This window comes from Lathyrus oleraceus, chromosome 4, assembly GCF_024323335.1.
Source record: "Lathyrus oleraceus cultivar Zhongwan6 chromosome 4, CAAS_Psat_ZW6_1.0, whole genome shotgun sequence".
Taxonomy (NCBI): Eukaryota; Viridiplantae; Streptophyta; class Magnoliopsida; order Fabales; family Fabaceae; genus Lathyrus; species Lathyrus oleraceus.
In genome coordinates, this window is record NC_066582.1 from 62,040,958 (window position 1) to 62,065,322 (window position 24,365).

The window sequence follows — 24,365 nt, forward strand, 5'->3', positions numbered from 1 at the left end:
TATTAGTTTTGATTTGAAAACTTCTTACCTTTGGGTTTTGTTCGTACTTTTGCCCTTTTTCTTTGGAAATAATAAAAGCGCGGTGGCGACTCTAGTTCTATTGACGTTAAGCTTATCCATAGATTGATGGTCATGAATTTACCGCTACAGATGCCAACAAGCATTTACAAAGGTTTCTAACTATGATCATCACTCTCAAAATAGAAGGGCACACAGAAGAGGCAAAGAAGCTACGAATGTTCTCGTTCACCCTATCCAAAGATGCAGAAGAATGGTTCTACTCATTACCTGCTAGGAGTATTACCACCTGGGAACAAATGGAAACCGCTTTTCTGAATGAGTATTTTCCTGCTTCAGTTTTCTTCAGGAAAAGATAAGACATCATGAACTTCAAATAAAAAGAAGGCCAATCGCTTGGTGATTCATACAAACGATTCAAGAGGATACTTGTTTTTTGTCCTACCCATAACTTGGATCAGACATAGCAAATACGAATGTTTGTCAATGGTCTCTGACTGAAAACTTAACAACTGATTGATACAGCAGTCGGTGGCTCATCAAACTTTTCAACAACCACAGGTATTAAAAAGATCATTTAAGCAATAGCTGTAAATGAACACTTGGAGTTATATGATAGGTGTTCAAGCAAATCTGAAGGAACTATTAACCTGAAGCTTGAAACCAATAAAATAAGAATCAAAGACACATTTGCTGCAGAAGTGGAGAAAAAACCAAAGGCTATGAATATTGGTACCCAGCATGTAGCTCAAATTCAGCAAGTCCGGAATATAAACTGTGAAATTTGTGCAAGACCTCCTTTGACTGTATATTGTGTTGCAACTGCGCAACAAACTGAAGAGATCAAATTTCTGAAGTAGAACAACCCTTACTCTAACACTTATAATCCAGGGTGAAAGAATCATCCAAATTTTTCCTGGAAAGACCAACAAGGGAATGTTCCAAATCAAGGTCCCATTTAATATCAGAACCAACCACAACAATACCAACAACAACAACTGTACCCACAACAACATCAGCAATATCAGCAACAAGCACCCAAAAAGGATGAATGGGAACTTGCCATTGAAAAGATGGCTGCTCAAAATTCCCAATTCCAAGAGGAAACAAGAAATAATCACAGGAACATGACCACTTCCATCAAAAATCTTGAAGTTCAGATGGGTCAGATAGCACAACAAATAGCAAGTTCTCGAACACCGGGCACCTTACCAAGTGAAACAGCACAAAATCCAAGAAACCATGAGAATGTTAATATCATCACGACGAGAAGTAAGAAGGATGCTAAAGATGAAAAAGTTATACCACTTGGAAAGCCAACTGAAGAGAAAAATAAAAAAGAGACTAAACCTATGATTAAGTTACCATATCCTCTGAGAGAAACAAAGAAGGAACCTAGAGAAACAGACTTTGAGAAATCTATGAAAATGTTCAAGAAGTTAGAGAGTCATATGCCTTTTTTGAAGCACTCGAGCGAATGCCCATGTACACAAAATTCATGGAAGAGGTAATTGGTGAAAAGAGACCAACAAGAGAGGGATCGGTAGCCTGGAAGGATAAGTGTAGTGCAATATCACTAGGTAAGAGAATTCCAAACAAACAGAAGGATCCTAGAGTGGCAACAGTCTCATGCACTATAAAAGAGAGAAATTTCAAAAAGGTCCTAATTGATTATGGAGCTAGTGTGATTCTGATGTCATTATCAATCTACCACAGACTAGGTTTAAAACCATCGGTGATACAAGGACAAATCTAAAATTTGTAGATCACTCAATAAAGAATGCATATGGGATAGCAGAAGATATGCTGGTGACAATAGGGGAATTGAGCTTTCCTGTTGATTTTGTGATCATAGACATACCTGAAGATGAAGAGACACCTATCATTCTTGGTCGACCATTCATGCAGACAAGTCGATGCAATCTCGACATGGACCAGGACACGTTAACTTTAAAAGCTTATGGTGATGAAACAACCTTGAACGTTATTGAAAGCAGGAAGCTAGATGTGGAAAAAGAACATCACCATCAAGTAGGCATGATCATGATAGATGTGAAAAGGAAAAGTAACATACCAACATCAGAAAAAGACACAAGAAGGCCTTCTCAACTACCACCACCTCCATTAGCAACTCCAAATGAAAATGTTCCTGGTTCTGATCCAAAAGCAAAAAGAAAGAAGGAGAGGCCTTATCCTCAAGGATGAGGAATTGTCCTAGTAAAGAATGTTTATCTACACGGATAGTGTAGTAAACCGTCGAGCCATACGACGTTAAACAAAGCGCTTCGTGGGAGGCAACCCGCGCTTTTACTTACTGATGAATTTTCATTTTCGTTATTTGTTTTGTTTTGTAGTCAGGTGATATCAGGCCCTCAATACAGGGAGGCTTAAGGAGATACATAAAATTAAAGAAGAATCGATACATAGAAAGGTACCCGTAATAGAAAAACCAAGCAGTGAAAAAATGAGTTAGGGAGGAACTACCAGAGGCCTACTACGGGCGTCCATACCAATGGCTATGGCCCATAGCAGGCAGAATAACTCCTCTGGGAAATTAATCAAGAAAATAAGATTAAAAACCTACTACGGTATGACCCATAGCACACATGACCTTTAAACAACTTGGTAGAAACAGAGTCCTACTATGGGTGTCCATAGCAGAGGCTATGGCCCGTAGCAGGCACCATACTGGTATTGGTGTAAAGTTAAAAGCTCATTAAGGGCACCTATAACAGCTGTTATGACCCGTAGCGAGTCTGCGGTTAAAAAATCAGAATTTTTGAAACCCTTCACCTTCTCTCACCTTGGCCCCACCCAGCACCCATTACCCAATCCAATTCCATCATATCTCATTATATCCTTTTAAACACCAATCATATCCCATCATTACCCAAAGTCATTACCTTCATCTTCTCTTTCTCATTCAAAACCTTCCATCTTCATCACTTCTCTCTCCAACTTCTCACAAAAACCCCATTGTTGCCATCGCCAAAAGCTCTTAACTCTCTCCATAAACCCACTACAAACTACAAACTCCCTTCATTAAACCTTCCTAAAATCCCATCCTGAATATTATTCTGGGTACAAACTTCTCTGCAACTCAATTTTTCAATCGACATTTTTTTGAAGATGCCTCCAAAAAGAACAAATGTTGCAGAATAATCCAGAACGAGAAAGCGCATTGCCCGCAACTCAAACCCTCACAAAATTGTTTTTGAGGACGATGAGCAAGCCAAAAGGTACTCAATGCTCGTACGACATAAAATTATGCCCTCCAGGTACATGTGTGTGAAGGAGAATTGCGGTCCAAAACGCAGCGGAAATTAAAATTTTCTCCTTTAGAGATCCTTACGAATGGTCATGATCAGTGATAGAATATTTACCTCTTGTGATGATCGAAACCTTTGGTGCAGATCTCTTGTGACGATCAAAACCTTTGATGCAGATCCACGGAGTGATCACGAACGTTGAACGATGACAACGTCTCTACTCAGTCCACACGAACGGATTCCTTCAATCTCAGTGCTAGCTGGTACGAATGAAGGCTTTGAGTGAGAGAGAGAGAGTGAGAGAAAACGAAAATAATGCAACTGCAATGAATGCTTCTGCACAAGGGTTCTATTTATAGAACCACTTGTGTGGGCTTCAAGCTAAAAGCTCACTTAAGTGTATTTTGGCCCATATCTTATAATATGCCCAAAATCACTTAAGCCCATGGTACCTTACCATATTTCGTATTCTACTCAAGTACATTGTACCTTACGATGTTCTATAATTCACTTAAGGGCACCGTACCTTACGGTATTCCTTAGTTACTCTATCTCTCATCAATCCGTCCTTTGTGTGTGGCCCTGTAGGTTTTCGCGGCATTGGCAATTATGTTAAATCATGTATTTAACATAATAAACAGTGAGCGGTATCTAGCAACACATCACTGCTACCCAAGACACGAAAATGTCAAGTGATCTGACAAAACCTTCTGTGATAATACTTATGTGTATAATTACCCCTTTGCCCTTATGTCTATATTGAACACAAGGTATAGACCGTGTCACCCTTGTCCAGTTCAATATTGGGCCCATAGACATTTATCCTGTTACGCAGGATGGGCAAATTCCATCTAGGACACTCATGTCCCTTAGCATGCTTTGTGGAGTACCCATCAACTGTCTTTATGGTCATCCAGTTACGGATAACGTTGGATCAGCAATAAAGCACTCGACTCTACATCTAGGATCCATAGTGGTTTCAGGTCGAAGAGTGGTATACACTATTATCACCATGAGAATGACTTATGACACTTTGCATAACTTTCTATATCGTATTCTCATAGCGGGTCAATCCGGTATAAATATTACTCCTAATATTCATACCTATGTTTAAGACTTGATAACTCTTTATCCATGATCCATGAGATGTGATCATCAGTCTACAAACATAATAGTCTTAATGCTTTAATGTTATCCCACTTCACACTAAAGCTCGACTACGGATACTTTAGGAATAATGTCCTTATGTTTAATGTGTTCTCATGATTAAGTCACACTTAATACATTAAACGGACTATCTATTCCAGGGACTTTATTAATCAACCATAATAAAGAGAATGCCTTTTTATTATTAATAAATAATTCGATACAAGTACCAAAAAGTATTGGCCTCTAGGGCTTACACCAACAGTGTGAACGAACTCTTACTGATTTAGGGTTAAAAGTTGAGGTAGATAGAATGTTTCATGTTATGGGATTATTGAAGTTCATGCATTGTGAAGCGCCAACTTTTAAGCGCATAACTCTTGAATTTCTGAGTACACTGGATTTTCAGCTGTAGAGGAAATCACTTGGAAATGTGAGGTACTACTTTGGCACCCTTAAATTTTGCCTTTTTAATGAGTATCATGAATTAACTATTGAGGAACTCGGGAACATCCTGAAGCTGCTCATCTACGGGTCAGGCGATGTGCCAGATGACTTTCCGGTGAAATATTTTTGGTAAAAAATTACAGGTAGTCCTCGGTACAGTTCCGCAACCTCCAAGGCATCGATGATTCAGAACCCCTGCTTCCGATACGCCCAAAAGAGCCTAGCCTGCACTCTTTTTGGTCGGGGTTATAGTACTAGGGTGGCCACCCGGAGGAAGTTATTTTTTCTGCATGTTATGGCTAATAATGAAATTCTTATTGTTGTTGCCTTTGCAGCTAATTATTTGGGCAGAGTTGCTCATGCACCTACAAGAGGCATTTCCATGGGGGGTATGATTACCTAAATTGCAGAGCATCTCGGATATGCCCCTCAATCTATCCTCTAACACCCCTGTAGCAGGTAAGGCAAAAATTGACATGGAATCCCTCATTCACCAAGGGATAATTTATGTTACTCATAACAGTTACTCACTGATGAGTTGAGGCTAGTTTATCCAAGAATTACCTGCCCCTGACATGGTAAGTATTATTTATCGTTCCAATTGGTTATATGCGAGTGCCACCCCCAATGAGGAGGACGAACACAATTTGGATGATTTTGTTGCAGGTGACACAATGAAGGAAGAGGCCACTTACCAGCAATAGTTTGTACCTCTAACTCAAGAGCCAACCCAACAAGGTTCTGCATCATACTCTATGAATCCGGACCAGTGGATGTGGATGCAAGCGAAGCTCGGATTTTTGAGAGCCGAGCAAACCCGGTAAAGAGTTGAGCAGGTTCGGTAAGGAGCCATGCTGGAGTAAATGCAATCCATGATGCAACAATTGATGTTGCATTTTCCTCCACCTCCCCAATAAGGGCACTGTAAGTCAACCATCTCTCTTTCTTGTTCTAAAATATTAAGGCCAATGTTTAGTTCAGGTTTGGGGGAGGTTTACTAGTTTCTTTTTATTATTATTTTGATTGTTTCTTTTTATTATTGTTTTTGTTACTATTTTGATTGTTTCTTTTGATTAAGTGTTGTCAAAGTAATACACAGTTGCTGGAATTCAATGCTTGAATAAGTGACGAAGGTTAGTGAAAACAGATGATTGATTACGGTCAAGGAAGTACCCTCAAAAATATTGACACTGTTGAAGATGATCGGACACAACTTTCTTGAGCTCGACCAACAGAGGAACCTTGTACATCCCAACTTAAGAGGGATATTGCATCACACTAGAGGTATTACAGAATTTGTTAGCTTTACCAAACATGGTGAGAATTAAAAGCCAAATATAAGATTCATCATGGGAGATAATCCAGGTATGTCTCTATCACTCGTAATTTGCGTAAGTTCTCTTCGAATTTCACTGCATTAGTATACACATTGGAGCAAGTTTTTTTCTTTTAATTCTGAGCCTTTCAAGCCAACCTTATTAATTATTACCCTTTGTTCACCCAATTTAAGCTTGTATATCTTTGTCTGTATATATCACTACATGAATGTAACCCGCGGTCCAAACACTTCCTTACCCTGTTCAGAGAAAGTGTTATGTTCTTTAAGCTGTGTTTAATTATAAGTTTGGGGTAGCCCCATAAGAAACTGAAAGTAAGGAGAGTGGGAAAAAATATATAAGAAAAATGACCATAAAAAAAGGAAACAAAAGAAAGAGAAAAGAAAAAAGAAATTTGATGGAACGAAGAAAAGCACTCACCGAATGAAAAACACTCAGTTTGGTATAAAACCAAAAACAAAAAGAACTGAGTAACAGAGCTGAAAAAGAAAAAAGAGATATAAATGGTATGTAAGAACAAACACAATGAAAAGAATAATGACATTGACCCTGAAACCATTTCTACCCATTTCATATCCCACCTTAACCCAAGCCCTGCTATAACATGAAAGACCTCGAAAGTGTGTGTATTGTGCAGGTGAGATGATAGCAGAATTCATTCAAGCTTATGAGTCGGTATTACATACTATGAAATCATGAGTGCAAACACTATAGCCCCGAGAGTCTAAGCGAGTGTGTGAAACAAGTTGACAAGTGAAGTAGTACTCCTATGTGGAAGTGTAGCTGAATAAATAATTGCGAAAAGCTGGGGACTATGAAAGAAGAAGAATGAGTAAGTTGTGAAAGATCTCAACAGTATTATGGTAAAAGTTGATTCTTCAACTATTTCATGGTCCAGTATGCCTGTTACGGCCACCCGTAGCACCTGCTACGGGTCGTAGCAGGAAGCCCTGATGACGTAGAAGAAACCAAGCAAAATAATGACCTACTACGACCACCCGTAGCACCGACTACAGGCCGTAGTAGGGGGTCTGGCACAGAAGATAACTTTCAGCAAAATAGTGGCCTGCTACGGCCACCCGTAGCAGAGGACCTGGCACCAAACTTCTAAAACAGTGGCCTGCTACAGCCACCCATAGCACAGGCTACGGGCCGTAGCAGGCATGCATGAAAAAAAACAATTTAGACTTTTATTTGCTTGAATATTATTAGAAGTTAAACCCCCCAATGCTAGTGGATGTCCCTGATTTGAATCTATAATGACTTTGAGTTTACATTTGCAATGATAATATTGTCTTTCAGAATTACCGTAATCTTTTGATGTGTTTAATGTTTTCTCTTTCGGAACAATTGAGATTGTTGTATGATTATCAATTAGGCTGAACCGCCATTGATAATGCTTTCATAAGATTATTCTGCAGTAGATATCACCTAAGACTAGGGGTACCCTGTATGAACCAGATTATTCTCGATATATTAAGGATTAATTTCACTTTAGTAATTTTCTATGGACATAGAGATTGGGGATGAATGATTATAGATTTTCTCACCAAGGCCTTGGGAGAAAATACCCTTGAGAATTGATAGTAATTAATTGATATTTGTTGATGGAATAGTGACTCGGAGTTGTTACAGGGACAAATCACACACCTTCCGTGGCATGTTCCTTTAGCTTGAAAACCCTTTTTACAACATTATTTATTTTCTTTACAATTACTTTTACAAATCTTAATACAAAACCCCATACACAAGTTTTGGTTTAATTGAACAATGATTCTAACTCAATATTTACGAGCAGTCCTTGAAACCGACATTCGGGGAACCTTCCCATTATTACTATACAGGAAAAATAGTAGAATTGCTATTTTTCTGATCAGTATGTAGGCATAGAGTTGTAAACTTTAGCGAGTACGACAATAAAAAAATCTTTTTTTGTCTTCCGTCTATTTTAGTTAAAATGTTTTCTCTATAAATATGACAAATAATTAACAATTATTCGATAATCAAGCAAACAATGTCCCAATTCAATTAATTAATCTGACTTAGATGTAAGTACTATTGATTTGATTGACATAAATCATATTCCGATCTCGCTTTTATTTGCTTTTAAAAATAAATTTGTAATATTTTCAGTTTAATTCTCCTTCTCATTCAAAATTCGACCAACTTTAAATTTATATAACGACAATAGAGAGCGGTTATATTGACTTTATCTTCTCTATAAATTCGACAACCTTTCGTACTCCGATACATTTCATGCACACATTTCGTGCTTCAGAAAACATTTAAGAGAAGAAAATAAAAAAAGCACACATAAATCATCCATGAACATTTACTTGGATACTGGTGCATTTCTAATAAAGAGATTTATCATATAATAATTGGTACCTCCGGATATCAATCTCTGAAAAGTGCAAAAGAATATATTTAAATTTCCATATGATTACCAAACAGTAGTTAGTCACCACCATTCTAATTTCTAGTTGCTCTCACTAATCTCACCATTCCTATCCACAACCGGTCCGCTCGGGTTCATTTAGTACCGGTTCAACCGGTTTTCTGATGTCATTGCCATGTCCGATCCATCCAATATCTAGACCGAACCGGAAAAAGATACAGTATACGCTGAAAGTCAATGTCTTCCAACAAACAAACGGTACTCCAAATCAAAGCAAGTGTTGTTCTTATTTCATGCGTGAAAACAAAAGAACAAATTGGTAGGGGTTTGATGCTGTTCCGTTCCTCTCAAATCTCTGTCTTTTCCATTACTCTTCCGCTAAGGACTTTCTTCATCCATTTTCCGAACTCATATACATTCATACACTATGTTATCCATCCATATATTTTCGCATCATTCATAAAAGCTTTTTCTTATCTTGAGTTTTTTGTTACTTCAATTTTCCATGATTCAATAACAATAATCGATAGTAGTAACCTAATCTAGATCAGAACAACCATTACCCTACTCAATCCAATCAATTTAATTACATTTGTGTCCTCCAACTATGCAAGCAGTAGGGTTATCAGTTTCATTTCCATATTACAATTCCAGATTTTCGACCAATGCATCACCTCATCCACCCATTGCCCTCAATTTCACTTATGGGTTTTCCAAATCACTTACAAACAGAGACAGAATAACTCGTCGGAAGAGTCCCTATGTCATTTGTTCCCGAAAGAATGGTGATGATAATGATGATGACGATGGATTTTACATGAGGAAAAGCGTTGAGCTTGCTAGAAAGGGTTTAGGGTATACAAGCCCCAATCCGTTAGTAGGATGTGTTATTGTAAAAGACGGTCAAATTGTTGGGCAAGGTTTTCATCCTAAACCTGGTCAACCTCATGCTGAGGTTTGTTTCACAGTCTCTTTATTATAGCGAGTCAGTTTGAATTCAAATCATGATTTTCTGTGTGTCTGCATTTGTATTTGTGTTTTTGCTGAATGAGGAGGATATGAGATTTTCAGGTTTTTGCTTTGAGAGATGCCGGTGATTTGGCGGAGAATGCAACAGCGTATGTCAGTTTAGAACCTTGTAATCATTTTGGGAGGACTCCGCCTTGTACGGAAGCTCTTATTAAAGCTAGAGTTAAAAAGGTTGTTGTTGGGATGGTGGATCCAAATCCTATTGTGGCTTCCAAAGGGGTGGATAGATTGAGAGGTGCCGGAATTGAAGTTGTTGTTGGTGTTGAGGAAGAATTGTGCAAGGGCCTCAATGAGGGTTATATTCATCGCATGTTGGCTGGAAAGCCTCTGCTTACTTTGAGGTAATTCAATTCCACCTCTATTTTTTCGCATCGACTCATTTGGGGCTGTTTCCAGTGTTGTCAACCGCAGAACACGGAAAATAGCGGTTCATTTAAATTCCAATATGCAAGTGTCATAGCTTCTGTTTGACAATATTAATGTATTGGAAATTCGGAAATTCATTATCAAAATTAAACTCTATTTACAATCTACTTACAATAGATATTGTTAGAACAACTAGTAACTAAAGAAAAATCGAAATGTAAATTGCAAAATGCGAACACGATATTCGTTTACGCAGTTTGGCCAAGTGTGCCCACGTCTGCGATTACAAAGCAACCGTAGTTCCGTATTATTTTTTGAATGCATTAAGGTTTCAATGTTACAATCTATTAGTTTGGCTCCCCTGCCCTTCTTGATCCTTTTCTGTGACTATGAGCATACTCAAAAGATATGTTACACGACCAGAGGAAGTTGAAATCTATTAACTGTCAACTAACTCAAGTTAACAAATCAAAAGATTAGGACAGAAGCTTACAAAGTCAGTACAAAAATCAGAATAATTCCTTAAAAGAATACTGTATTTCCATAACTATATCTTAGGTAACCTTTATCTAATCAAAAAATTATATAAAGAGAGAAATATAGGCAGTGCATAGTATTGTAACCGAAAGCGCAACAATATTGTTAGGCGATAGGAAAAAATAGAAAAAGATATAATGACAGTGTTGTCAGTCCTCATACTCATTGTCGACTTACTGATTTTGAATGTATTATGTGACATTAAAAAAACAAATTAATGACACTTTTGTAAAAAAATAAATTACAAAGCTATCATTAACATTGAAAATGCTGGTGTGAAATAGTAGCAATTCAAAGGTTTTGATGAAAAATGAGTTATCAAAATTTAAATGCAAGCTGAATAGTGTTGATGACGGTTGAACTTCGGGTGGTTCAAGTTGTCGTTGAAACACATAAATAAGATAGTGAGAACCCTTGCACCTCCTTAACAGACACTGCCACTGTCACTGCAGGTCCAATCCATGATTTCGCTGTTCGATGATAAAAAATGAGAGTGGGATGGTTAGAAAATGGAGAATATTGAAACCTGCTGTGAAAAACTGTTACTGTGCTGGGTGTAGAAATCGAAATATAATAACAAACAAAAAATGAAAAGTAATGACAAATGCTGGGCAAAATCGAAGTCTAGAAATTTGGTAGACAACGATTGCTAGAATGATATTAGTTTGTCAAGAAGAATAATGTATGAAAATATGTTAATTAATTATAATGGGTAATATACATATCATTAAGTAGCTAGAATAACTCGAAAAACATGTGTTTCATAGCTTAGCCTTTTCCTGCATTACAGGTATTCTCTTTCTGTCAACGGAAACTTGTTGGACTCACTTGGTAATGGAGTAACCGACTCTGGTGGATACTATTCTAAGCTTTTACAAGAATATGATGCAGTTATACTGTCTTCTTCCTTATCCGGCGAAAGCTTTTCAGTAGACTCGGTACCTTTATCTCAAGAACCTGGAGCCAATCAACCTATTCGGATTATAATGCATAAAGATTCTGGTTCTTCAAATCAAATGCCATTAGTCATCAATGATAGTAAAGTGATAATCTTTACAGATAGTAGAACAGCTACAACTCCTAAAGAGGCTCAACAAGGAATTGAAACTGTATCTGTGGATCAAATAAATCTGGATGTGATCTTGGATTATTGTAATCGTCAAGGATTGTGCAGTGTTCTGTTAGATATGAGAGGGAATTTCAGTGAACATGAAGAGCTTGTTAAGGAGGGTATTAAGAAGAAGTATATCAATAAATTTGTGACAGAAATTTTGCCAGTTTGGAATGAATGTAATCAGAATGATCCTTTATTGCCATTCAAGAACTTAGATCAAGGAGTAAAAGTGGAAAATTTACGCCCGATGGCATCGGCTCAAAGTGTTGTAATTGAGGGATATTTGAATTTTAATTAATTAGATTCATAGATTCTCGCTGTCCGTCTCTATCATTCTTTCTGTGCTATGTTTTCCATGACATTTTGTGCTCATGTAGACTAAATCTTAAAGGCATTTTTTGCATTTTGCTCGATGGAAACTCAGGGTATTATGCTATGAGCGATTATCGTTTGCTTGCATTTATTTGGAACCATATTTTAAGTTGTTGCTTGGGTGCTACATTTTTCGTGTGGATTCTAAACTGTTGATATGAGCAGTTTGATTTGATCAGCATTGTGGAATGGGGATGGTTTGTGACAGAGTACTTAATTTATGCTTCCTTTTGCATCTGTGTTGTATATCTGTATAGTTTGTGATGCTAGATTTTCTTTAGTAGTGTGCGGAAAAACTGGTGCTATAACCATTTTAAACCAGGTACCAATTTTTAAAAATCGGTAACAATCCAACTATATTGTTACTTCACCGACACCTACATGATTTCCTTTAATTTATTCAATTTTCAATTTTTTATCGGTGTTGCCGTGTTGGTGTCGTGTTCGTGGTGTCCATGCTTCCTTTAATTTATTCAATTTTCAATTTATTATCGGTGTTGTTGTGCCGGTGTCGTAGTGTCCATGCTTTGTAGTGTTTTGAGTCTATAAATGATACTCTGATGTGGAGACGGTGGTTAACTGCATTAATAAGAAGTTACACAGCTGCAATGGATCCTGTGATAAAAGGACTGTATTAATTTACTGAATCAAATTGAAGACGGCTCTGTGGTGTTTGTTAAAAAAATACACTCATTCCTCTGCTTCAAATCTTTTCTATCTACATACATGTTAAGGTGGCTGGTGTAAAATATCAATCTCAAGTATGGACAAATTCAACTCTTTCAAGGTGGCTGCAGGGTTAGTTAACATGTAATAAGAAAGACAAAAATATATCAAATGAAGTCCAGCAATAAAGAAATGTAATTGATGAGAGATGAATGAAAGAATCTATGGCGTCCAGAAAAGTTTATTGCTACAGTTAGAAATATCACATAATTTCATTACATTCGTAGCTACTTTACACGATTATTCCACCATTAGAGCAACATTTTTATTATCATTTCTTCTTACAAATAAGCCATTTGAGAGGGCTCCTAAGTGCAACACATCCCACAAGGGCCTGGAAAGAACAATCTTTGACTGAAATTGCCTTATCAATCAGCCTTATAGTTTTCAAGTTCATCCTTTTTCACGCATCCGTAAAACCTGAACTTTTGTTTTGGGTTCCAATTACACCTCATCATTCAAATGAGATCTAAGCTGCTTTATATACAAACATGCAGAGACACTTTTGCCAAGCTCCCGTATCTGCAGTTTAAAGGTGTTTTAACCTCCCTACTTGTTTGCTTCCTCACTGTCAACCCAAAATTCTTACTAAGCTTAGAGATCTGTTTAATCTTTAATCATCATTTGATAAAGACGTTACTAAGCAGAGTCAACATCCGCCATCACCACAGCTGTGATGGTAAAAGCTGCTTCTGAGTTGGTTCTGCTACAAACTTTCAGTAGCAACTAGACTCACATGCATAATACTACTTTTTAGAGATATTCAAAGTAGAGTACCTGTCGTCCAAGATAATTGTAGGCGTAACATCCATACCAAGTTTAAAGTACCTTGATTAATAATTCGAAAGAATTTGCAATCTAACATTCTTGTGAAAGAATTTGCAATCTAACATTCTTGTGAAAGAATTTGCAATCTAACATTCTTGTGAAAAAGGCTCCATTGACATTTATAAATCACCATCTTTGTCCTTTCTTGGAAATCTTAGATACAATACAAGAATACTCTTTTATGGAAAGAATGTTTGACTTATGTCAGAATGAGAGTGAAAGGGTAAGAAGTGGTTGCGGAAGAAAGGGTGAGCCTCTGGTTGTAGAACCAAGAGCTGCAGGTCCCTCAAGCATACTGAACAATTATGACTCTGAAGCACGGATCGAACTACCTTCCCGTTTCCTCACACTTCAATCCCGCAAAAAAATGTCAAGCACATATTAGAAGCAAAATAATATGGGACATAGTTATAGGGATATTATATGAGCTTTATTTTCCCAATCACGGAGTTAAATTACTTGAGTGACATGCATCACTCAAGTTGTGTCCAACTACATCCAGGTATCTTGATAATTTTCTTTCCTTCCACACCTATCGTCAACTTTTTGGCATCATTCCATTTTCCAACAGTAGCATATATACCGGAAAGAAGAGAATAGTAACCAGCTGTTTCACTCTCCAGCTTAATGCAATGCTGAGCAGCTATTTCCCCAAGCTTCACATTGCCATGCAATCTGCAGGCAAGAAGTAGAGCTCCCCAGACACCAGCATTTGGTTGCATTGGCATATTCATTATAAGCCTATACGCTTCATCCAGCCATCCAGCCCTCCCCAAAAGATCAACCATGATTCCATAATGATCAACCGAAGGAACAAGGCCATTGTCCTTCATGGATTTAAAGCACCGGTAACCTTCCTCGACCAATCCAGCATGATTATAGGCAGTCAGAATTCCTGTGTACGTGGCCAAATTAGGGTCAATAGACTCTCCAACCATCTGTTCAAATAACTCGACCGCATCGGACACCTTTCCATTTATGCCACATCCATAGATCATTGCAGAATATGCAACCACATCTCTCTTTCTCAGGCCATGGAATAGCTCACATGCCTTGTCAATGCTCCCACACTTTGCATACAAGTCAATTAACGCAGTGGCCAAATGATCATCCAATACAATTCCATAGTCATTCATGTGTGTCTCAATCCAGTGCCACTGATCTAGATTCCCCAGTTGTGAACAAGCTGATATAACACTACCCAAAGTCATCTCGTCCGGATGTAAAGATATTTCTTGTTTAAGCATGCCATTAAATAGGTCAAGTGCTTCATTTGGTTTGCTATTTTGTGCATAGCAAGCTATCATAGCATTATACGACCACAAATCTTTATCATCCATCCGGTCAAAGAGCTCACGAGCAATATCAACATCACCACTTTTCGAATACCCAGCAATCATAGTTATCAAAGAGACACTGTTTCTCTTCGGCATCGCATCAAAAAATTCTCTAGCCGACCCAATGCTTCCACAATCAACGTAACCAGAAATCATCGTATTCCAGGAAACAAGATTTCTCTCCGGCATTTGTCGAAACAAATAACAAGCCTGCTCCATTTTTCCTCCTTTGGCATATCCAGAAACCATAGAGTTCCAAGAAATAACGTCTTTCCTAGGAATCTCATAAAAAAAACACCGAGCCTCATCCAAGTTACCACCTTTTATATACCCACCCAACAGAGAATTCCAAGAAACAACATTTCTCTCGGCCATTTCATCAAACACCTTGCGTGCAGTCAAAACATCCCCATTTTTAGAGTACAAATCAAGAAGCGACGTTTGTACATAAACACAACTATTAAATCCAAATTTCTGAACTTGCCCATGAACCGATACACCACACAAATCATCCTCAAACTTAGCACATGACTTGAGAACAGAGGAAACAGCATGTGAGCTTGGAAACAGCCCAATCTTCCTCATTTGAATATAGAGAGAAACAGCTTGAATGAATTGACCCTTTTGAGAGAAGAATCGAATGACACAACCCCATGAGAAGGAATCTGGATTTCGAAGATGGTGAAGAATTGAGATAACGTAGGGTGATATGGTTTTGTAGTTGGTGATATCACAGAGAAGAATGCGATGAATGAAGAGCGGTTCAAGACGGGTAAGATCATTGGTTAAGATTTGTGCATGGATTTGTTTTGCTTGTTGAAAAGTTGAAAAGGTTTTCATGAATGTTAGTATCAGTTTTGTTGCAACCATTTGTGACATGTTTTGTTTTTCTTGAAGTGTCGAACTTGAAACTCGACACAGCTTCCGTAGCCAACAATGGCCGAGATCGAAACTGTTTATCTCTTTTTTATTTATTGAGTTGACACATTCTATAAGGTATTAGTTCTTTTGAATAGACGTGTTTTCCGTTTGGGTTTGTTTTGAGATAAATATTCATTCAACTCAAATATAAATTTAGTTTGGGTTGGGTTCTGTTTTATATAATTGATTAAAAAAATCTTATCCGATTCAATTAAATTTTAAACGATTTAATTTGGATTGGTAGATATTCAAAATATAAATTATATGGTTTTTAAGATTTTAAAAATAATAATAAGTAATAAATTTAACATAATATATAATCTTTTAAAAGTTAACATAATAGATTATAGTTGGAAAAAATAAAATAATAAAAATAAATAGATTAATTAAATTAATAAATAATATTAAAAGAATAAGTATCATCAAATAATAAATTATAACAATATATATATATATATATATATATATATATATATATATATATATATATATATATATATATATATATATATATATATATATATATAATTCGGTTTACATCATTTTGAAAAGTCAATTTGAAATTATTTCTGAACTAAGCGGATTTTATAAAGTGACATCCAAACACATCCAATAATATTTGATTTTTTGCGGTTTTTAATTTTTTTAGATCGGTTTGTAGTTTTTATTTAGATCAATTTGAATTTGAACATCCCTACCCATGCATCTGCATTGAGTCGTTTGTAATTTGATTTTGAACGTTATAATTAAAAAAACTGGATAAGTTATTATGAAACAGTTGATGGACAACCGTTTGTAATTTGGTTTTGAATGTTATAGTTAAAAACTGTATAAATTATTATGAAACAGTTGATTCGTATCTTATCTATTGTGATAGAATAAGAAAATAATTTAGAAATTAAAATCGATAAATAGAGATAAAGTTAAACACAGTGAACATAAGGAATATAAACATAATTTACATATAATTGATTTTATACACATCAAATTTGTTGTTTGTGGTTGTAAGATCAAATTTAAATCGTATTTTGTTATCAGATTTGAGCAAATTTAAGTCGTCTCATTCGTATGTTAATTTTGTTCTATATGGATCTTCAATCTTCAATAATGTAAGTATTTTTTTTCTTTTCGTTATCACCACACAGCATAAGAAATTGATAATCATATTCTCTTAATACTGTTGCAAAGTCTACGTGTAATTTTTAAAAAATTAACGTATTTCAAATTAGTAAAGATAGAATGAACTTGAGTTAAACAAAGTAAGGGAAAAAAAAAGAAAACTCATACATTTATTGAAAGAAAATAAGGTAAAAGAATTCAACTAATTTTGATAGTGAAATATTAATAGGGGTCAATGTAATTTAAAATGAATACATGTCTTAGTGGTTGTTTACTGTGAAATTTAGTAAACAACCGTTAGTCTCTTTGAAGGTTACTTGCAGGATCAACTAGGAAATCCTAGGACATAGTGCTAAAACCTTTTGTTTATAGTTTTGTGTAAAGATGTGAAAGATTTCGACGTAGTGGGAATAGTTGAGAAAAATAATTATTTCGACAATGTTAAAAAGGGTGAAAGATTTTAAAGTATATGTAAAGTAATAATGTGGTTAAAAGAGAGATGAAAGTAAATTGGCAAAGAACATAAAATGAAATTAAAAAAAAAATGCATATGAATGAAAATGGTGTTTCAAGATTCATACATTTTTTCAGTGAGCTTGTTTCTCTCTAACTCTGAAACTTTGAGTATTTGTAAGATTTTGTAGTGAAATCAAATGAACACCCCGGATTCTAAAGCTAAAATCCTTATTTATACAGGTGTAAAATAAATGTTTTCTAACGTTCATTTCTCCACCCTTCGCCACGTAGATTCTTGCATGTACCTAGCTGCTGAATATTCTTCATGTGTTCCTTTAAATAAGACTGAGAAGTAGTTAATCATTTTAAATAAAACGCTCATTCGCGTCCAAATAACTGTTACTCGACGCAGTCGAAAACCCAAGTCACTGTATCGTCGAAATGTTATAAGAAATATTTCTTTTTCTTGAAAAATCCTAAGTCTTGTTCGCACCTCTCCTCTTGAAACTTCGACCCTTGCAGCATAACACTTTAACAAACATCTAATTGACCTCAACTTGCTCCGAGTCTTCTAATTGTACTGAGATTTTTTCCCTTGTCAAAAATCCCAGCTAACAGTGGTAGAGATATCTACTATTATATTGGGGTAATTGTTCAAGATGAAATAATGGTTTAAAACTGTTTATTCCAAAATTGTTTTTAGCGAACAATCACGAGTTTTGAAGTCTGTGAGACTAACTCAAAAAATCTCGGGAGCTATTATGTGCAAACACGTTTACAAGAAATCTATTGATTTACTAACTGCACTCGCTTTTTTTTAATTGTAGTTCATCTGACGACGTAGAAAAGGCATTTATCCCTCATGACCAACAACAGCCAACCGTTGAAGTCGAATCTTCTGAGGAACCTCAACCTATTGTGGAACTCAAGCCTGTTGTGGAGCCTCAACCTATTGTTGTTCATAACGAAGGGGAATTTTCTTGGAACACTGCGATGACACATTCATAAAAGTGGAAAAAATATGTTGGTATATTTCCAAAGAGTAATATTTGTTAAGTTAATATTTTTTGTTAAGTTACATTTATTTGTTTTGTAGCGTTTTCCGTTGATTGTTTCTTGTGTGGCTCTATATATGAATCATGATGAAATAACTTTGATTGAAGATGAGATTTGTAGACATTATGAATGTGTGATGCACAGGTCCAAGAGAAACATTTATGAAAAATATATAGGACAATGATTGTTTCAATTTGTCAAAGAAAAAAAGGCTTCGAACAGGAGATGTTTTGGAATTTACCCTCTTTGATCCTTCTAATATCTTTTGTGTGAGATTTCTCAATCATTGATATGTGAAAGTGTTTGTTGTTGAAGGTGTTTCCTTGTAAAGGATGCAGTTGAGGTAGGTTTTAAGTTAGGCGTGTTTTAAATATGAAGTTATAATGTGGTTGTAAATTTCAGTTGACTTATCTTAAGTGTATGGTCTTTTTTCAATAATTAAGGTTTGTATGACTTACCTTAGTATAGGATATATATATATATATATATATATATATATATATATATATATATATATATATATATATATATATATATATATATATATATATATATATATATATATATATTATATATATATATATACTTCTTAGCATTGTATGAGATTATGTTCAATGTTTGGATACTTACTTTTAGTATGAGTCTGTGTTGGTAATAATTAGATACTTCCAAGACTCAGATGATCATGTAATAAACTTTGGAGTTCATAATATATTTTATTAACTTATTTATTGTTTAGTCAAATAGTAAATTTGATAAATCCTTAATTAAAATTATAGACGTATTATCATGATACCGATTATGATAATAAGAAGAAAAAAATTATTTATTTTAATCTAAATCATTCTTGATCGTAGAATTATTACAATAATTCAGAAATATATATATATATATATATATATATATAGATGGTGCATATGTTGATATGATCATTGAACCGACTCAATTGAGATTTCTAATGGTTAATATTTACCTTAATTTGTCAATAGAAAATTCTCAAGAAAAAATATAATAATTTTCTTTGACCTGAGATTATCATAGTGATTAACAAGTTATTTATTGTATTTTGATTCTAGACATCTAATACCCTAGGGTTTTAGTTGAAAGGATATTGGATCTGATTAAATACTTATATAATTAATGAATAATCGAGATGGGATCTATCAACTCTTGGTAATGAGTTTGAGCTCTATAATAAAATTAAAATTTTGGTCAGAAAAATTGAATGAAAAGAATAAATGAGTTTCTTAAATCATAGATATTAACTTATTAGAGTTTGACAATAAATATCATACTCTAGAGTTAAGAAGAGCTATAACAACGGAAGAAAATATTATACTATTTTTTTAGTGGTTTTTGAAAGTTAAATACTTCATATTATACGGACGTTAAGGAATATTGCTAAATGCCTACCTTGATTAATATATTAATTTGATTACTATATTACTGATTTAATATTGAATTTATTGAGTCATACAAGCTGAGTATTTTGATTTTTACTAAAAATTATTTTATTACTCAATAATTAAATTATAGAATTTAATTAATAAAATAAAATATTTTAAAGTGGAATATTATTATAATTTTGCTAGCACAAAATTCTAAATGATATAAAACAAAATTGAGTAAAATTATTTGGTTTGAAATAAATGAATTATATATATATATATATATATATATATATATATATATATATATATATATATATATATATATATATATATATATATATATATATATATATATATATATAACAAATGTATGTCGTTGTATGGTTTGGACGACAAAATTCAGTAGGGGTGTTTATGGGTGTGGGTCGAACCATGAATCCGCTGATCCAATCCAATTCAAATCATAAATTATCCGAACTCATTCATTTACGTGTATACCCAACCCAACCTATAATAATCCATATAATTTTGGTCCGGGTGTTGGATTTGAGTTTTGCAACCTGCATATCCATTGACCCAACTCATTGATGTGACTTTAATAATTTCTTATTATTTTTATTATTATTTTAAATAAAAATATAAAATTTATATCTCACTAATAATCATAATTTTTTCAAAAAAAACTTAGTGCCCACAAATAATACTACTAGACCAATGAGTTTACGTCATTCTAAGATTAAATGTTATTTCTTATTTTCTTTTGTATCATTTCCAACTTATGTATTTTATGGAAATATTCTATCTTGTTGAATATTATACTATTCTAAAGTGTTATGTGGTGTTGATGGATTTCATTAGATATTATATGATCTGTTTTATTGAATTTGAGTGTTATAAATGAGTATGATAGTATTGAGTTGTGTTATATTTTTTTAAAACTGACAAAAAGAATCCTAAAAAATATATTTTTTATTTGAAATACAACCCGTGAACCCAATCCAACTCAACCCATTAATGAACAGGTCGGTTCAAATCGATTTTGACAATGAAATTACATATTGGACGACGAATCCAACCTATTGTAATTTGAATGGTTTGAATAATAAGTTAGGCCAAACCCGGTGTAATCCTACCCACATACGCTCCTAAGATTCAGTATACTTGTGAATTTGTTTTCAAATTCTTGAAATCGAAGTTATATATATACAAATATCATTATTATGTGATAATTATAACCGGAAAGTTATTTATATATATATATATATATATATATATATATATATATATATATATATATATATATATATATATATATATATATATATATATATATATATATATATATATATATATATATATATAATATGTCATAATTATATGATAATTACATGCTAATAAATGGTGGAATTTGAATGGAAAGAAAAAAAAATTAATTAACACATATAATTATTTGATAAGGTCTATAAAATCATAAACAAACTGGTTGGCTTAGTGTGTTAATTTCTCTCCTCTCAGTACAATACACTATACACATCTTCTCTCAAAATTTTGTTTATTTTTCCGCTAGTCAAAAGTTAATCACTCAAACTATACCAATTGATTATACAAAAACCCTAAAGTAAGGGAACATGATATCAAGAGTTATTTAAATCCTATGGGTAACAATGCTAATGTACAAAAGATTAATCAATTAGGTATTAATTTCTAAAATTCAAAATCTAATTAAAACTAATTAAATCCTATTTAATATCTAATTAAAATCTAATTACATGGTTAAAAAATATTAAAAGTACACTAAATTAATTCTAATATTAATATAAATTTTAATTTCATGCAAAAAAATATCAAATAGAATTTAAAATCAATTAAAATTGATTAGAAAAAAAGATAAAAAGAACTTAAAATAGAACTAGTGAAACAGGGATGTGAAAGTAGAATGGAGGTGCAAACAGAAAAGCTAGGCCCATTTCAACAAGTGAGCCCAGTCTGAATGTGCAGGGCAAGAAAAATCTGACTTCAGTTAGAAAAATACACATGAAAAACATGTAACGCGTCAAACACGTGCTCTGAACAATTCAAATGATTTCATATTCCATCTCTTCCCTCCACCGCGCTAGAGCTCACTGTCAGCGGCGGTGGAGCAGCATACCATGAAATAAAACATACATAAACACTCCAAATTTCAAGCTCAGTTCAAATCCACAATCAGAAATACCTAATTCCTCAAAACATTTCCAAATCGAAGCATGAAGATCAATAACCCTAAAACTTCCAACAAAAATTAAATGAAGGATAGCAAGAATCAGAGCCCTAGATGTTAGGGCTTTGATTTGTCTCAGCAAAGGCTACATTGTGGTAACTTACTTGAAGTAATTGATGAAGATAGAAGATGCACTCACCGGAACAGGCGCCAGAAATTTCAAGTAATCTCTCTGAAATTTCTCATATTTTCTTCTCCTTGCTTCTTCTTCTTCTAAACCTCTTCTGAAATTGAGAATCGTGTGAGTGGAAGATGAATTCGAGAGGGAGAGAAAGTCTGAGTTCTGAGATTTCAAAAATGAATTATGATTGAGAGTGATTTAAAGTGATTGAAGATGATTGAATATTTGAGAGACTTTAATGAATAAGGGTGAAAGGTATTTATAGAGGATGTGATTCACGGATTTGTTAACTCAGTTAGATGGTGAAAGTGGAAATCAGTTGGCAGTTAGACACGGGGTTAAATCAGTTAGTTGAGTTAGTTAGTTTGATTCAGTTAGTGTTAAATGAGATGGAACTGAATTTCAGATGTGGTTAACTGGTTTTGAATGAAAAAAGATTTTCTACTATAATTGCAATTTCTGTTAAGTGAGTTAAACTCATTTGTAATTTTTTGTTAAGGTGCAGTTAAGTCTGTTAGTTGATTGGAAATGTAGGTTAAGTAGTTAATGCAAATGATTGTTAGCTATTATGGATTAAATGTTAGGTAATGATGAAATTTTGCTTTGAAGACTTGCTCGGTTTTGAATTGGTCCTGCTGAATGCAATGAAATATTGTTGTTAATGTAAACTGAATGCAATGTGAATGATGATGTGTTGCTATTGCATGTATATTGGTTTGTTCAAGATTGTTTTGTATGGATCTGAACTGATGCAGGTGTTTGTGATCAGGCTGCTGCGGGGCCATGCTTGGAGTGCAGAACATGGTTCAAGGTATGTGAGCATGATGACTTGTTGGTGATAATATGATTTGATGTAGCATAAGTCATGATTTAAGGCCTTGGTTGCAGGCTGATATGATGATGACCATGGTTTGATGTAGCATATGGCAGGGCAATGTTTGTATGTTGTTTGCAGCAAGTTACAACATGATACATGTATGTGGTAAGCTCTTGTTTTGGTGAATTTGCAAATGGTTTATCATGCATCAATGTATATAATGTGTGACTTGGTTGGTTGGTTGTATGAATGTGTATAGTCATGTTATTGTATCATGTTTGGTTGTTAGGTGTGTGGTAGGATGCAATGCAGGGGCTTGTGAGGCAAGGCAAGGCAAATGACCTAAGTGGCAACTTGGCAAGACATGGTTTACAAGGCAAAAATGACCATGGTCATGGCATGGTGTGGTCACTTTTAAAAAAAGGGAATTTCTTGTTTGTAAAGTCATACGGGAACTCATGAATCATGTATGGATAGAATGCAATTAGAATTAGGTTTAGGATGAAAAAATGTAATGGTTGACTTTGGTCAACTGGTTGACCAAAAAGTCAACAGTTCATCAAAAGTTAACTTTTGTAAAAATATATTTTTTTTTTATTTCTTTTTTTTTGTAATGAACATTGTATTCTAATGAACGAATGAATAATTAATTATTTGAATAAAATGACTATGGGTTGAATGGGAACCAAACTTTGATTTTGAATGAATTTCACCTAAAACCCAAATTTGATCTATGAATGAATTAATCACCTTTAATCATTTGAATCATAAGAATCATGAACACGTGATAACACATGAATCAAATGGACTAAGATACATGGATGAATCAAGAATTAATGGCCTATAAGGCCCTATGAATCATAATGGATCAATGACGAACAATGGACCAAAAGATCGATGCACCAATGCAATAATGAATCATGAATCAATTACCAAAGACCTATGAATTTGAAAGCACCATAGACTTAGAATAAATGGATTAGGAATGACCAAGTAGAATGCACATGTATGGATTCTTGAATAAATCCTTGAATCAGAGGAAATCCCAAGCATATAGACATGTAGGTCAAAAGAATGATTTTTATGCACAAAGAAATTTTAATTATTTATGATGCATGACATGATGATCAGGAACCTTCTCCAAATGAATCAGGGTTTAAGTCAATCCCATGGTCAAAAGTAAAACCAAAATGGCACACAAGTACCAAGGATCTCTGATCAGGGTTCTATGATGCACACCCTCTAATCAAGGTCTTCCAACCAAGCATAAAGCTCCACAATCAACTTCCCAACACATGGG

The 24,365-nt window shown here is 34.4% G+C and overlaps 2 protein-coding genes and 1 long non-coding RNA gene across 4 annotated transcripts; 2 read left to right on the forward strand and 1 right to left on the reverse strand.

Annotated features, from left to right (window-relative positions):
* Window positions 1–8,769: 8,769 nt before the first annotated feature.
* Window positions 8,770–12,064, forward strand: LOC127073335 (riboflavin biosynthesis protein PYRD, chloroplastic). The gene is made up of 3 exons (XM_051014488.1): window positions 8,770–9,570; window positions 9,687–9,985; window positions 11,338–12,064. Exons 1-3 carry the CDS (start codon window positions 9,223–9,225, stop codon window positions 11,957–11,959), a joined length of 1,269 nt encoding a protein of 422 aa, XP_050870445.1. The 5' UTR covers window positions 8,770–9,222; the 3' UTR covers window positions 11,960–12,064.
* Window positions 12,065–12,871: 807 nt separating this feature from the next.
* On the reverse strand, window positions 12,872–15,963 carry LOC127073333 (pentatricopeptide repeat-containing protein At4g22760). The gene has a single exon (XM_051014487.1). The coding sequence runs from the start codon at window positions 15,801–15,803 to the stop codon at window positions 14,061–14,063; it is 1,743 nt and encodes a 580-aa protein (XP_050870444.1). The 5' UTR covers window positions 15,804–15,963; the 3' UTR covers window positions 12,872–14,060.
* A 5,934-nt stretch (window positions 15,964–21,897) lies between these two features.
* On the forward strand, window positions 21,898–23,633 carry LOC127073336 (uncharacterized). 2 transcript variants are annotated; one of them, XR_007785723.1, is made up of 4 exons: window positions 21,899–22,290; window positions 23,004–23,059; window positions 23,137–23,223; window positions 23,355–23,633. It is a non-coding gene; the product is annotated as an uncharacterized LOC127073336 (long non-coding RNA). The 2 variants fall into 2 exon arrangements; XR_007785722.1 differs by having other exon boundaries at window positions 21,898–23,059; window positions 23,355–23,632.
* Window positions 23,634–24,365: the final 732 nt, after the last annotated feature.